The sequence below is a fragment of the Macrobrachium nipponense genome, chromosome 32 (assembly GCF_015104395.2).
Source record: "Macrobrachium nipponense isolate FS-2020 chromosome 32, ASM1510439v2, whole genome shotgun sequence".
NCBI classification, from domain to species: Eukaryota; Metazoa; Arthropoda; class Malacostraca; order Decapoda; family Palaemonidae; genus Macrobrachium; species Macrobrachium nipponense.
In genome coordinates, this window is record NC_061094.1 from 4,359,985 (window position 1) to 4,375,707 (window position 15,723).

A 15,723-nucleotide genomic window follows, 5' to 3' on the forward strand; every position below is an offset into this window, starting at 1 on the left:
TAGTAGGTCGTTGACAGCTACATTAAAGAGTGTTCGACTAGGACGCTTCCCTGAGGTAACCCTTCTTCTTGAGGGTAGGCGAGAAGAAATGTAAGAGCCCACTCTTACTTTCAGGTAACGTTTTGTCAAAAAATCTTTAAGACAATAGAATAAATTACCCACAACACCCCACTCAACAAGTTGCATAAGGATACCCCCTCGCCAGGTAGTATCGTAGGCTTTTCTAGGTCAAAGAACACTGCAACAGTCTGGTTTTTGCACAGCAAAAGCATCCTGTATCTCCCGAGTAAGGAACATCAAAGGGTCAGAAGTACTTCTATTTCTCCTAAAGCCAAACTGCCGATTAGATAAAAGATTCTTTGAATCCAAATACCACACAAGTCGAGCATTGACCATCCTCTCATAAATCTTGCTAACACAACTGGTTAGAGCAATTGGCCTATAATTCTTAGGAAGGAAGGAATCTTTAAAAGGTTTTAAAACCGGTACAATAATCGATATATTCCAAGACACTGGTGAAGTTCCTGAAAGCCAAAAACTGTTTAAAATGTCTAAAAGAGATTTTTGTTTTGTACTTCTAGGCAAATTAAAAATCATTGAGTAGAGTATATCATCTTCACCAGGAGATGTTGGGGAAGATAACGAGATTGCATGATCTAATTCTTTCATGGTGAAGGAAGATTGTACGACTCTAGATTTAAACTAACAGCAGGAACAACCGTGGTACCGTCCCTAATATTCCTGAATGCAGGAGAGTAATGTAGGGCACTAGATATACTGGAGAAATGCTTACCAAAGGTTTCTGCAACTTCTCCAGAATCAGATATGAGGAAGCCATCAATTTTCAAGATAGGCAAGGGAGGTGGAGAAAATTTCCCTTGCAGCTTTCGGATTCTGTTCCAGACTAATGACATCGGCGAATCATATTTTTAATTCACTTATATATCTGATAAACGATTCCCTCTTTGCTTGCTTAAATGTTTTCTTTTGCTTAGCAAGAGCTCTTTTATAGATCATTTTATTTACCAAGCAAGGGTATCTACGATATCTCTTGTAGCAAGTTCTTGTTATCTTTCGGCTCAATGCGCATGCATCACTCCACCAAGGTACTAGAGGACGCCGAGGTTTACCAGAAGTTCGAGGAATAGACAGCATGGCACCACACAACAATATACTGATTAAATACTCATAAGCAGATGGGCTCTGAAAATCATTTATCTCTTGATCAATTTCAGTAGATTTTTTGAATAATCCCCAGTCAGCCTCCCCTACCTTCCATTGGTAAACATGGAGATGGAATATTTTTCATATACTTTAAGTGAATGGGCCAATGATCACTCCCATGATCATTCTGGTCTACTACCCACTGGTAATCTAACCTCAAAGACGAAGAGACAGATAGTGAGGTCAATGGCTAATCAGTATTATGAAAAACATCATGTCTTGTAGGGGAACCATCATTCATTAAAGTGATGTCATTCAAGTCAAGCAGCTGTTCTATTATTAAACCCCACCGGTCGCAGTTTGGCTCTCCCCAGAGGGTGTGCTTTGGCATTAAAATCCCCCATCAGAATGAAGGGTTTAGAAGCTGGTCTATCAGTGTCTGTAGGTCGTTTAATTCTAGCTGGCGGGGATACCCTGAGCATCCTGTAATCTACTTTCTAATGATGGATCAAGGAGAGAGAGCAAATTGTGATCCATTTATAATTAAAAATATTTGGACTGCACAAGCCTGCAACACAGTGTTCAATTGAACAAACCCTGTTGATTAACAGAATTGCGGACTATGATGCCTGGCCTCCCTGAGCACGTACACCTATCAGGGGTGAAGACCTGTGAAATGAATAATTAAAACCCAACATTGGTGTGTGCTCTCCCAACTTTGTCTCTTGTAGACACATCGCAGATAAATCATGTTCCCTAAACAGAACCCGAACTTGCTCTCTATTTGATATAAAGCCACGGATGTTCCACTGCATGAGAGCCATTATTTAGAGGAAGGCATCTTAAAATTCTCTGCTAATTTAGGAATCAGTGTCCTGGTGAGAGATATCTTATCAGCTTTACCAGTACTACTAGATCTAGATCTAGGTGTTACAGATCTTTTTGATAAAGGGCCTTCACTTGCCCTTTCAGTTTTGCTTTTGTTTTTCCTTTGATATCTGAATGACCGTGAATGAGGCGAAGAGGGAGAAAGGGACCTCTTCTGACGAATAAGGAGGGCCTCGATCTCCTCACCGTCATCTCCACGGTGCACTGTAACGTCAGGATCAGGTGAGGGCTCAATGTCAGGCAATGTCCCTGACACAGAGAAGTCATCATCATCCTGAAAATCTGGTTTGAACCCTAGAATCAACAGGGTCCCCTGGCTTAACCAGAGTCTCTGCAACATGGGAAACCCCACCAGGAGGGGCACGGGAAGCCCCACCAGGAGGGGCATGGGAGGTCCCACCAGGTGGGGCACGGGAAGCCCCAACAGGGGGGGCACGGGGTGTCCCACTAGAGGGGGTGTGGAAAACCCCACCAGCGGGGCACCGGGGAGCCCCACCAGAAGGGGCACTAGAAGAAGCAGTACTCAATTGTTGTGCCTTCAAGGCATCCGAATAGGATTTCCTGCCCAACAGCTTTTTGGCCTGTCCCACACTGATATGTTCAGCAATAGATTTTAGTAATGCCTCTTGTTCTTTTTTTAATTCACTACATTTCTTATCACGGGCTCGAGTTCACCCTTACAGTTTATGCACATTACCGTCCAGAACATTCCTCGTGCTCAGGCTGGCCACACGATTCACAGAGTTTTATTTCTGGTACAAACATTAGAGGAGTGTCCAAAACCAAAACATTTAAAGCACTGGAGCACTCTCGGTCTATAAGGACGAACTTTCAAGATTTCACTGTCAAGAATAATTTCAGATGGCAGGAAAGAATTTATAAATGTTAAAATAAGCATCGATGAGCGGGGCACTTTAAAAACCTTCCAAACACGTCTGGACACATATCCAAAATTTCCTCCTCATCCATTCATGTAAATCTTCATTGAAGATAACACCCTTTGCGTAAACTAAAATTATAGTGAGGTTTTACCTCTTTTACCATACCCTCAGGATCAAGCTTCAAATTTTGAGGAGCATTACCGACTGAACATTGGTCTTGGTATGAACTAAAAAAAACTATTACGCCCAAAGCGAGTTACTTCTGGGCTCCCAACATTGCCGATCTTCTGGCTTACCAACCTTTTCACTTGAAGAGGTTGCCTCTCTCACCATGCGTTGAGATAATTAACCACTTAGCTGGGTCTGGAGATCTGGAGATTTTACTTATTCTATTACGATCTTTTATTCCATTTGGTGGTTTATAAATGTCAAGATATCTAGGGACCTCTTCTGCCTTACAAGTCCAACACTCATAGAATTCTGACCTAAATTCTCTAAAGGCTCTGTGAGCTTCCGATTCAGTGTTGAAAATTATCCAGAATCAAAAAAACCATAATTATGCCAAGTTATTTCTTAATTCTTTGATGTTCCCAAATTTACAAAATTCATTATATATGTGTCATAATTCCAGTAAAACTAAAGGGACTGGTTTCACATGCAGAATGTTTGTAACAAGGAGCTCATTTGAAAAAGGCTCCAAAGTTACAATGGAGGAATTACCAGGTTTTTCCTTGTCCTTATCCTTGCCTAAGTCGTCAACCAAAGATCTACTTAATGTCGCCATAAGACGAAGGATTTATGATTCGTCCAGGTAGCCCCCCACCCACCATGGAGCCACATTAGAGGACAGTGTTATCCCATACAGGGCTGCCTAGGGGTACCACCCAGATATACACCCCACCCTCAGTGCTTAAGGCGTCATGATGTCCGTCGAGATCAGACCCAGCCACTAAGAGCAGGGTTTGACATATAAACTTTCCCCCGCTTCACCACATTAGGTACTCGAGTTTCTACGGGTGAGGTGGCATGCCAACCATCCTCACCCTCCACCAAATCCAATGAGTAAGTCCAAATCATGTCCAAACCAATCCAAAAGTCATCAACATTAAATCTGTATCTTATAGGGGGAGAAAGCAGAAGGATGAAAAGTTTTAGTAAAAGGAAGAGAGCACTTATTTAGTTGGATCAACAGCTGGGCACCAAGGCCCACAGTGAGAAAGTAGGTTCCCACCAGGCATCAGGGCCCAGCTGCTGAACCCTAAGCCCCCCATCCTCGGCAAGGCTTCAGCATCTGGGGGGCGGTCCAAGATGTGTCTTAATTGAAGAGAACACAACGTGGTGCATAATTGGCTTCGGGTGTCACATGATGAAATTTAAATTGACGGGATTTTCGAATATGAAAAATTGGGTTAGTAAAAGGCGTGTAAATATTAAATGCGTTAACCATTTTTAATTACTCCCAAAGGGGTACCAAATTTTTCGGTATCCGTTGTACTCTGAACGGTCTACTATCACATAAGGAACTATACTTGGTAGTTTTAAAATGTTTGTATTCAGGCAAAATACGAAGTAAATAGAGTTTATATTCATAACGCTTCGTATAATATTTCTTATTGGCGTTTCTTCGACATATATCATTTACTGGTTAGCTTTTGGCATCAAAATCGTATAAAGATCTGATGATACCGCAATCACCGTTGTTCAAACTTCTTCAACCGTCATCATTGCTTTTGCAACTTTTGCTGTGAACGTACGACGAAAACTCCATTAGAGATAGCAATACTTACTAGAGGATTTCAGCTGACTGAACTTTTAAGCATGTTAACAAGGGGACCATTAAAGTTCCGTGTGAGTACTAAATCAAAGCAAAAAATTTGTTTTTTAATTAAGTATAAAAACACCCTTTTTGAAGCGGTAGGAAGTTTTTCGCATGTGGGGAATCCCCGAAGCCCACTGACACTCCCTTCCAAAATGGTTCTTTTCTTGAAAGGCAGCTGCCCCCCCTCCATCCCTTTGAAAGTGGCCTATTCTCTACTCCAGCCTAATCATACTGGTAGAATGTCTCTTATGTATCCTAACAGATATCGTAGCCTATTGGCTTTTGCTGGTGGCCTGTGCTCGGTGACCACTCGAGGTCACGTGGCGATCAAGTCGGGGGGAGTCCACCTCGTAGGGGATAGTGCCTAAGTGAACCTCATGCTGTTCTTTGTAGGCATTACTTAATTGGTAATTCTAAGTAATGACTCTCAAGCGGAACATTCCTCTCCTAAACATGCTCTGCAAAACTTTCAACGGCATCATTGCATTGCAAGAAACGCTCCTCTGGCCTCATGACCTTGCCATCTGCGATTTAATTCATGAAGACACAGAACTTCTCGACTTCATCGATGCAAGTTACAGATCAAATCATAGCCGGATCGTCCGAAAGGCTCGGGACTTTCTTTCCTGTGGCACAAATCGTTAGACAATATGATAAAGGTGATGACCTACAGGAGTGACAGATTGCTTGGGCTTCAAGTGACAGTAGGGAACTCAAAACCTCCAAAAATCCTATAATTAATGTTTATTATGGCATGGGAAAATAACAATAATTTTGATCATTACTGCATGATCCTAGGGGAGTTACACAGTATTATTCAAGATTCTCCTGCTGATCATATTTGTATAATAGGGGACCTTAATTTCTCCACCCCACAAAACAATTTTATAATGAACTTACTCGCTTCTGTCAAAAATCATGCTCTCCAAATTAGCGATGTAATGCTCCTCCCTCCCTCCTCCTACTCATATGGTACATAATAGAGCGGACGCAATTACAACCTCCTGGCTGGACCACTGCATCACATCTCCACAACTCCATGATTCTATTATGACCTGCAATATTCGCTACGATCTTGCAACGGGCTACGATCAACATCCCATACAGGTGTCATTCAGTACCCCTCCATCCCTCCCTACCGTTGAACCCACTAATTGACCGCCCACCAGCTGTTAACTGGGAGTTTAAAAACCAACAGAAAACCAGACTTTACCTTTAGGGCGACCACGAAACCAGGTTGCGGTCAATAATTCAACCGGCTGACGCCTTACTGTGTACCAACACAAAATGTAGAAATGACCACCACAAGAGGGATCTGAATGAATTCTATTCGAACATAATCTCCGCTATGCTTGCTTCGGGCAGGACTGCCTTTAGATTTCATCAAGGTAATTCTCGTAATATACCTGGTTGGAATGACTTGGTAAAGGATCTGTATACATACTCACGAGAAATGTTTTACTGTGGAGGCAAAATGGCAGGCCCGAGGGAAGGACACACTGCATTACTAATGAGGCAGGCAAGAGCGCAATTCAAACTTGCTCTTTAAGCACTGCAGTTAAATGAAAAACAAACTAAGAGCCGATGCAATGTCTAGAAACGTAGAATCTGGTGATACCTAGTCTTTGGAAAGATATCCAGTCCTTAAATCCCAAAAACTAAAAAGCTATCACAGAGAGTAGGGGGAAGCAGTCGGAGACGAGGCTATCGCAAGGATGTGGGGTGATCACTTCAACAATATCCTGAATTGCATAAATGATCAGGATTCCCGAAGCGAGGTAGATAACCTCCTTAATGACAACATTCAATTTCCTTTTGCAGACGCTATTACGCCAAGTACATCAGCAATGCCATAAACAGCTCATACCTATAATAAATCGCCCGGCTGTGATGGTCTTCCCGCAGAGGCTTTCAAATTCTGCCATCCGATAATTTACATTGCTAGCTGCCTTATTCAATGCGTGCATAATTCACCAGTTTCTTCCAGACTCCCTACTCTTAGTTCACTTGATACCATTAATCAAAAACAAGCTAAAGGATGCAGCTGACCCTGGCAACTACCGGCCAATTGCAATCACAACGATCGCATCGAAGATACTTGAGTCGGTTCTTCTTGTGAGACTTCTCCCTTTTCTACACACCACTGACAACCAGTTCGGGTTAAAGCAAACCACTCAACCGACACCTGCATCTACAATACTGAAAGAATTGCTGAACTACTACCTATCATCAGCATCTCCGGTTTTCTTTCCCTGTGTTTCTTATATGTGAGAAAACATTGCATTTGACAGAGTAAACTACCTGAAGCTATTCCTGAAGCTGCATAAAAGGGGCACCCCCACCCCTGTACCTAATTGGCATTTTACATTGCTGGTTCTCCACACAGCAATTCTGTGTCAAATGGGAAAACGTATTATCGTACACCTTCGGCTCCCTAAACGGGCTTCGGCAAGGGGGCATTCTCTCTCCATACCTGTTTAATGACGTACACAGATGCCTTGAATGTCAAACTGAACTCCCTCCCAATCGTATGCACGTCAATGAAACAACTTTAAACAACACCTCTGTTACGCCGACGATATGGTTCTGATTTCCCCATCAGTGCTATCGCCTCCAACGACTCATCGACACTTGCCGCCATATACAGAGGAATTTGATATAATCTACAACGAAACCAAGACCCAGTGCATGTCGCTGCTCCCGAGATCGCTTAAGCATATTGCAGAACCACAAATTTTCCTCGGAAAGCATCGGCTGGAATTTGTGCGCGAATTTCCGTATTTGGGTCATATTATTACGGACAGACCTAAAAGATACGGCAGACATTGAACAGAGGCGTCGTAAACTATGTGCAACTGGCAACATGATTGCAAGGAGGTTTGCCTTCTGTCACCGAGACGTGAAACTGCTGCTCTTTCTTCCGCTCGTACTGTTACATTATCTATGGGTACCCTCTGGAGACGAAAACTATACCCAAGAGACCATGAGACGTATCACTGTTGTGCACAATGACATTCTGAGACGCCTCAAAACACTCCACGCTACACTCCGCCACACAGATGTTCTTTAGAAAAACCACCTGGACAATTTAAAAATCCCCCCCCCCTTGTAAGGCGAACAATGTCCCAGCCTGGTAACTCGAGTAAGAACAGCGGCAACTCGCTCAAACAAAGCATCCTAAGGAGTAAAGCAAGAAGATCTAAATTGTGGGAAGATGGGAAAATGATGGCCTTTGTCCCCTAAAGGACTTAATCTCTGTATTAGCAAGATGTCATCTGCAGATTTTGTCATTATTATATTTATTGCTGATATTTTATTTTTTATTATTTCTGTGATTACTATAAAGTTAGTGTTTATATATATATATATATATATATATATATATATATATATATATATATATATATATATATATATACATATACATTCAATTTATGTATTTAGCCCTCTGGATCAGACTACTGTAACCACCTAAAGTCTCTAGTGAAATTTAAGCTATATATTGTGTGTACTAACTGTTATAACTCTCAATGCATTTTTTTTTCTCACCAATATTATTACTATTACCAGTATTATGATTACTATCTTTTATGCAACCTCAGCTATTTTGTGGATAAGTGCCGATTACTAATTTTTCCTATCATGTTGACTCGTATATCTAGATTGTGTGTTACTGTGTATTTTGTATGTTAATTGTATATGGTCTTGAACCGAAATAAAGGATATTATTATTATTATACCTTGGGAATTTATTTTGGTTAATCTAAGCAATAGGGTAAAACACAGCTTGGCGACCATCTGTACAGTAGCGTAACCACTTTCGTAAAAAATAACTAGCACTTCCAATAGCCTGCATTAGACGTCATTCACAAGCCAACCTCTGTGGAAGCAACACCTCAAGACCTTTACTTTCCTACTGAAGTAGGGGGAAACAACCGACTGGCCTAGCTGATCCAGTTTTCACCATGTGTGGATCCACCCTCTGAAAAAGTACTTTAACATGTCCTGACACCGGAGACGGGCACCAGTCACAATGGATGGATGTATGATATTTAGGGCTAAAGCCCAGGCACTGGGGCCAAGAAGGCCATTCAGCGCCGTAATGAAGGTTAAATAAGTTGAATTATGGTAAATGAATGAATGAATTAGTGAAAGAAAGGATTAATAAAATTAGACGTGACTAATAAATAAATTAAAAAAATGAATTTTAATGAATGGAGTAATACATATTAAAAATAGTTTAATGTCTTTAAAAATCTGTATATGATTTTATAAAAATTTATCTAAATATTATTAAAAATTTCTATACACTTTAAAAAGGAGATGAGAGCAGAAATGTCCTGCTTCATATTCCCATCCCAAGATATTTGAGAGGGATTTACCCTGGAAATATCTTTCCCTTTGGTTAAAGTATCTGGGGCAAATCATCAGAATGTGCTCCACTGTTTGTATCTCGTCACAGTAAGCACACACTGGTGGGCTGCTTCCTTCTAAAATAAACTGATGGGTTGTTAAAAAAAATAAGTGTTTTGCCCAATCCTTAACCTCGTTAAAATAACCTCTGCTCATCTGTCAAGCTGGAAGACGAAGGCCACGGCTGTATATTTTTTTCTTAATACTTCTGTACTTACTGTTATTGGCAAGAAGAGGAGAAGTCCACCTTTCTTGCCACTTACTTAATACATAAATAAGACCTAATAGGACCTTTTAGGTCTGTATGAGGCACTTTCCTGAAGGTTGTTTTCTGGCAGAGCGCTAGCAGCGTTTTTGCTTCCCTGTCTGCAGTCTCGTTTCCATGAATCCCCACGTGAGAAGGAACCCAACAGAAAGAGACCAACTTAACGCAGATAACTATATACGAAAAAGTGACTCCTGAAGTTTTGGATTAATGGATGAAAGTTATTAAATCTTTTGATAGCTTCTAAAGTGCTTTTAGAATCAGAGTATACGACAAAATTAGTGTCACTACTTCGAAGAACTAAATCTAGGGCAGAGACTACGGCTGTTAATTCGGCAGTGAATATTGATGCAAAGTCAGGTAATTTAGCTGTATATGCTGTATCACCAAGGAGTAACAGCACACAACACCACTATCTGACTTTGATCCATCTGTATAAATCTTCACATAATTGGCATGGGTAACATCGTGCTCTAAGAATTTTCCCCTAATCTCTTCTTCAGTACAATCCTTCTTCTTAAATGATTTCTTGCATACTAATGCTTCAGGAATAAGCCATGGAGGATTTACAGGATGTTTTACTTCAAGGACTTTCTGGGATTTGCGATGGTTATCCCTAACATCCTCATTCAGTCTAATTTGGAATGGTTTAGAAGCTCTTGTACCAGAGAAATTCCACGAGTCTGTTTCCTTAAGTACTTCAAAGGAGGGATTTTTGGGAGCACTTTTCATTCTAGCCACGTATCGCAACCCTAGCTCTTGCCTTCTTAGATCTAAGGGAAGATGATCTGTGTCGACATATATGCTTTCAACAGGAGAAGTTCTAAAAGCCCCTGAGCATATTCTCAAACCCATATTCTGTACAACGCACCAATCACGAGTCATCGGTGGTGAGAGCAACAGCTTGAGACCTACTCTCCATTCAGCCTTATTCACTCGATATTTAATTGGTGAAACAAGAATAAAATTACATCTTTAAGCATACCATTCAAAAGATTGAAGTTTCCTCAACATAATGTGATATATGAAAGGGCCATACGAACTAAAGCAAGCATGTGAGCTCTTCATAAAATGTTTTCAACGCCATTTTGAAATCCAATATGGCGGCACCCGTCTGAAGTGCCGTTTGTAACCACAGCCAAGCCATCATCTTTCCCAGCCTTCCCAGCACTCATTTCAACAATGTTAGCGTATGTATGTAACGTTTATTGATCTTCCTCAAGATTGCAGTTGTAACCAGCACAATAAAACAACATTTTGTTGCCTATATTAGTCAAAGTATGAAACTTCTTATTCCCGGGGTCATGATTTGAACTGGAATTAATTTTTACCTTGTAATCTGTGGTTTTATCCTCACTGCCATCACAACTGAAACTACACAGTGCTTATTTGATTGTAATTATACACACTTTGGTCTTAATTCACTCCAAATTGCACTTGAACTACGTTGCGGTTCCTGGTTCCTAAGCGCTCACTCCACAAACACAGTTACGAGAATCACACAAGAGTTACAGCATCACACAAGTACACGGTTTACAGGATGCAAAGCTTTATTCCCTTAACTGTTTACCTTCCTCATTATTTAGTTTAACTATACTTAGTTACTACAAAATGCTTATTTAAATCATGCCTATTATCCCTTTTTGGCAACCAAATTAACCCCCAAAAATTACAGACATTTCCGAAATATAGGAGCTGACAACGGCAAAATGACTCATCATTGCCAATCTAGTAGAGCTTCACACATACGCCAATGAATTTACAAACTGTTTCCATGAATTCTAGTTGTCAAAGTAATGTAGTAATGATAAAATTATTAATTTGAAAATATTCGTTGTTGAAAAAGTAACTATAGACTCCTGAGTCAAATATCAACAGTTTTGCTGTGGACAGTAGTGGTGGGCGTAATCGAATCCAGTAATCGATTACTTCCAAAAAATTTCAGTAACCGATTACTTTTATTGGGTAATCGATTACTTACAATCGATTACTTTACTTTTTTCAGGCTTTTTTTAATAGTTTAAGAATACTAACGAATGATTTTTGTCGTTTTAGAGTCGAATTTGCTTTGATACTTTTTGTTTCTTCATCTCAGTCATTAGATGATGCTCATGATGAAAATAATAAATATTACATTACATAGGTCTTAGTCTACCTGTCAATGGCAATAAGGCCTCACCAATAAAATGGTTGAAGTTCAGTTGAAGTATTGTTCAAGGTAATAAATTCATGATCATATTATCAGAATGATCATATGCTTGATGTCATTCTGATGTATCAAGTAACACTAATTAAGATTTGCCGTTCTGAAAAACCAAATCCTGAGAGATCTTACACTGCAGTTCATAATTCATACTTTTATTTACTGAACAATAGGAGGTTTTGGCTGACAACCACAACCAGTAACTTGGATACATAATTATGTTCCGTACTTGATCAAACTGAATCAGACACGTTTCATTCTTGCCTGTGACTATGTCTGATTTAAGGGTAGGCTCAGGTTTGGAGCACGGAATCGATCCTACGATCTTAAAAAAAAAAATTACCAAAAAACTTCTGATCACGACAGGCTCATGAAACTTTCAGGTATTATTACTTACTATAATGACGCTTATTCTCTGTGATTTTCATTATTCTACAGTGAGAATATATAATTTTATAAAAAAAAAAAACGTGAAAAGAACGTGAAATTCAGCACCTTTAGGAATTAATAATTTTCTGAGCTGGCAAAAAACTGTTGTTGTTACAAAAAAAAAAATCACTCTGAGAGAGCCTTTTTATATCCACCATGGTCATGCATACAATCTTGCTGTGGGATCGATTCCGTGCTCCAAACCAGAGCCTACCCTTAACTTTACTGAACTAGAGGAGGTTTTGGCTGACAACCAGTAACTTGGATACATAGTTAAAATATGTTCCGTACTTGATCAACTGAATCCGACACGTTTCATTCTTTATTCATTTGAGTGCGCAGCTTTCACTTACATTACAGTAGTTGGTCCCGGCTAGCGTAGTGACAGTGACACTCCATTTGTTCTATGTAATATTGATAAAGGTAAGATGTTCGGTAAATTTTCGGAAAATGCCGGTGGGCGGTTTTTTATGTTTTTATTATTGTTTATTAATCTTTTCTTTGAGATTAGTTCATTCCAACAAAGTTTATTACGCAAATGTGTAAAAATGGCTAAATCAACAGTAAATATTTATATTAGGCTGACAATGAAAACATGTTTTTCTAATATTTCAGACAATTCTAAGACACCACTTCTGTGGCATTTTTGCCGGAAATTAGCCGTTAATGAGATATAGCCATTTCAAATATGGTACTAGGCCTATACCTATGCCACTATAGCCAGCAAGGCCTACAGTATGTAGCATTTACTTGTGGTTGCCTTTTGTGAAATATAAATCTGATTGCATTAGTACAATTTGATTCGTCAAGAATTAGATACATTCCTATGATAATGGGAAATCAATAATTCTCAATGAGCTACCTAGCTTTGGTAAAATTGTCCAGTCATGCTAATTTGCATTGTCTGAGAAACCAACAGATCTATATTAAAGAAAGTACCTATATTTAGACTAATATATTCGAGAGGGATAGCCTTTGTGTTAATGTGTGTGAAAGAGATTCAGAGATTTTGTGTGTGTGTGTGTGTGTGTGTGTGTGTAAAGACCTAAGCACAAAGCAAGTGAACAAGCATGTGAGTATATGTCAGTGTGTGTCATTAGTGAGTGTGTAAAGACCAAAACACACAAGGCAAGTGAACAAGCTCATATTTGTCTTCCAGGTGCTTGGAAAAAGTGTCATGGATAGTGGTGCAAGGAAGCGGCCTCGTACTCGTAGTGTAATCTGGAATTACTTGGAAAAGGACATAAAGGCTCCAATGAAAGCAAAATGCATGAAGTGTATGGAAAAACTTCAGTGTTCCAAGAATACTTCAAATCTATTTAAACATCTATGTAAGAAGCACCCTCTTGAATATGATAATGCAATGGAAGAAAAAGAAGCTCATGTCCCTGTTAACCCTACGGCAGCAGTTAAGCAACCTTCAATACAAGAAACAATCCAGAAAACACTACAATACCCTCATGACTCAGAAAAGGCTAAATTGCTTGACAAACACCTAATCAATATGATAACAATTGATATGCAGCCGGCATCAATTGTTGAGGATGATGGCTTTAGAAAATTTGTGAAAGCTCTAGATGGGTGCTATAACTTACACAGTGGGCGCAAAATAATGAGAGAAATGCTACCAAAGATGTATAATGAAACTAGAATAAAGTTAGCCAAGCTCCTTGATGAGGCCAAATCTGTCACTATTACTACAGATATCTGGACATCCCGGAAAACCCAAGCATTCATATGTTTCACTGGTCATTTTATTACTTCCAGTTGGATACATAAGTCTGTAATTCTTGAAACAGCACAACTTACCCAGGATCACACTGCAGAGATGATCCGTTCTGAAATTGAACGGGTTGCAAATGAATGGAAAATCAGTGAAAAAAATCTCTTATAGTGTCAGACAATGCCTCCAATATGATTGCAGCAGTGCGTTTGACTAAATGGCATCACCTTCCTTGTTATGCTCACACACTGAATTTAGTAGTTTCCAACAGTATTGAAAAAAATGAAAATTTGAATACTGCAAGAAAGAAGGTTAAGAGTATTGTTACCTATTTCCATTCTTCAGTGAAAGCCTCCGATAAGTCGAAGGAAATTCAAGAACAAAATAAAACTCAAGAACATAAGTTAATCCAGGATGTAGATACTCGCTGGAATTCTACATACTACATGTTAGAAAGGTATATAGAACAGCATGATGCCATAACTACAGCACTGTGCCTACTCGGCGTAAAGATCTGTGCCTTCAGTCAAGTGACTTGGAAACAATTAAGACTGCAGTGAAAATTTTAGAGCCTATTGAAGTTGTAACAAGAGAGATGAGTGCAGAACAACATTTGTCAGTCTCTAAAGTAATCCCCATTCCGAGAATGCTGCAATTAGGAATAATTAACTTTGAACATGACTCAAACACAGAGACTGAGAATAAATTACTTTGTGAAATACAATCGCAAATGAAGAGGCGATTCACTAACATAGAAGCCAACCACCGTCTTGCTGCTGCCACATTCCTTGATCCTCGTTTTAAAAGACTTGCATTTTCTAGTTCCATGATGGCTGACCAAGTGCAAGAGAGATTGACCACAGAAATGGGATCATTACCAGGTGAAGAAACTGGAATGGAATCTGACCCAGATGATCCACAACCCTCAACCTCTAGTGAAGAAAACCACAAGACAAAGAAGAAATCAAGTATGTGGGACTGGTTTGATAAAAAAGTGAAAGAATCAGACATCCAACAGACATCGTCCGTTGAAGCAACACTAGAAATGCGCCACTATGTAAAAGGCAAGACTTTGAATAGATCTGAAGATCCCTTATTGTTTTGGAAGAGTCACGGACTTTATCCTAGTTTATCTGTCCTTGCAAATAAGTATCTTTCTGCACCTGCAACTTCTGTTCCTGCAGAACGATTATACTCCAAAGCAGGTGAACTAGTTTCAACCAAGCGTAATAGACTGAAGGCCAAAAATATAAATATGTTTCTATTTCTCAATAAGAATATGAGTCAGACTGACTAAATCCAGTCAGTGTACTTAAGTAAGTTTTTTTCTTATGAAAGGAAGGATTTTTTTCCATAATAAAGTAATGATCTTAATCTATAATAGATAATTTGATGTTTGCAATACATATGTTTAGTTCATATGAAAGAAAGTTATTTTTTTTATTAAATAAATTAAGTTTATATTATTCAATTTATTATATTTACAATATAATTGCTTAGTTCCTATGAAAAGAAAGTAGTTTTCTTTTATTTCCGATTATGTCAATTGACCTTTATTTAACTGCAGTTATTTTACAGTCACATCTAAAAGTATATTTATCTTTCCATCTAGAACATGAGTAAAATCACGTAACTCTTGTCCTTGTAAAGTGGACAATATCATTATTATTATTTTTGTTTCAAGTTTAAGTCAATTGCAGTACATATTTACTTAATATTTCAATATTATTTTTGTATGTGAATTATTTGTTTGCAAGATTTGATAAAATTTCAAACTTCAGCTACCATTGTTTCACTCACTACGTCCCTGAAGTCTATACATGTTTGCTTTAAATATAATTGTTTATATTACTATAATTGTTTATGTTACTTAGATCCCTTCTTTTGTTGTAAGCATATATTTACACAAGTTACAATATAGAAAAATGATACGCACAC

At 39.0% G+C, this 15,723-nt stretch overlaps 1 protein-coding gene across 1 annotated transcript; it reads left to right on the forward strand.

Annotated features, from left to right (window-relative positions):
* The first annotated feature begins 13,239 nt into the window (after nucleotides 1-13,239).
* Nucleotides 13,240-13,956, forward strand: LOC135207170 (E3 SUMO-protein ligase ZBED1-like). The gene has a single exon (XM_064238743.1). It carries the CDS (start codon nucleotides 13,240-13,242, stop codon nucleotides 13,954-13,956), a length of 717 nt encoding a protein of 238 aa, XP_064094813.1.
* Nucleotides 13,957-15,723: the final 1,767 nt, after the last annotated feature.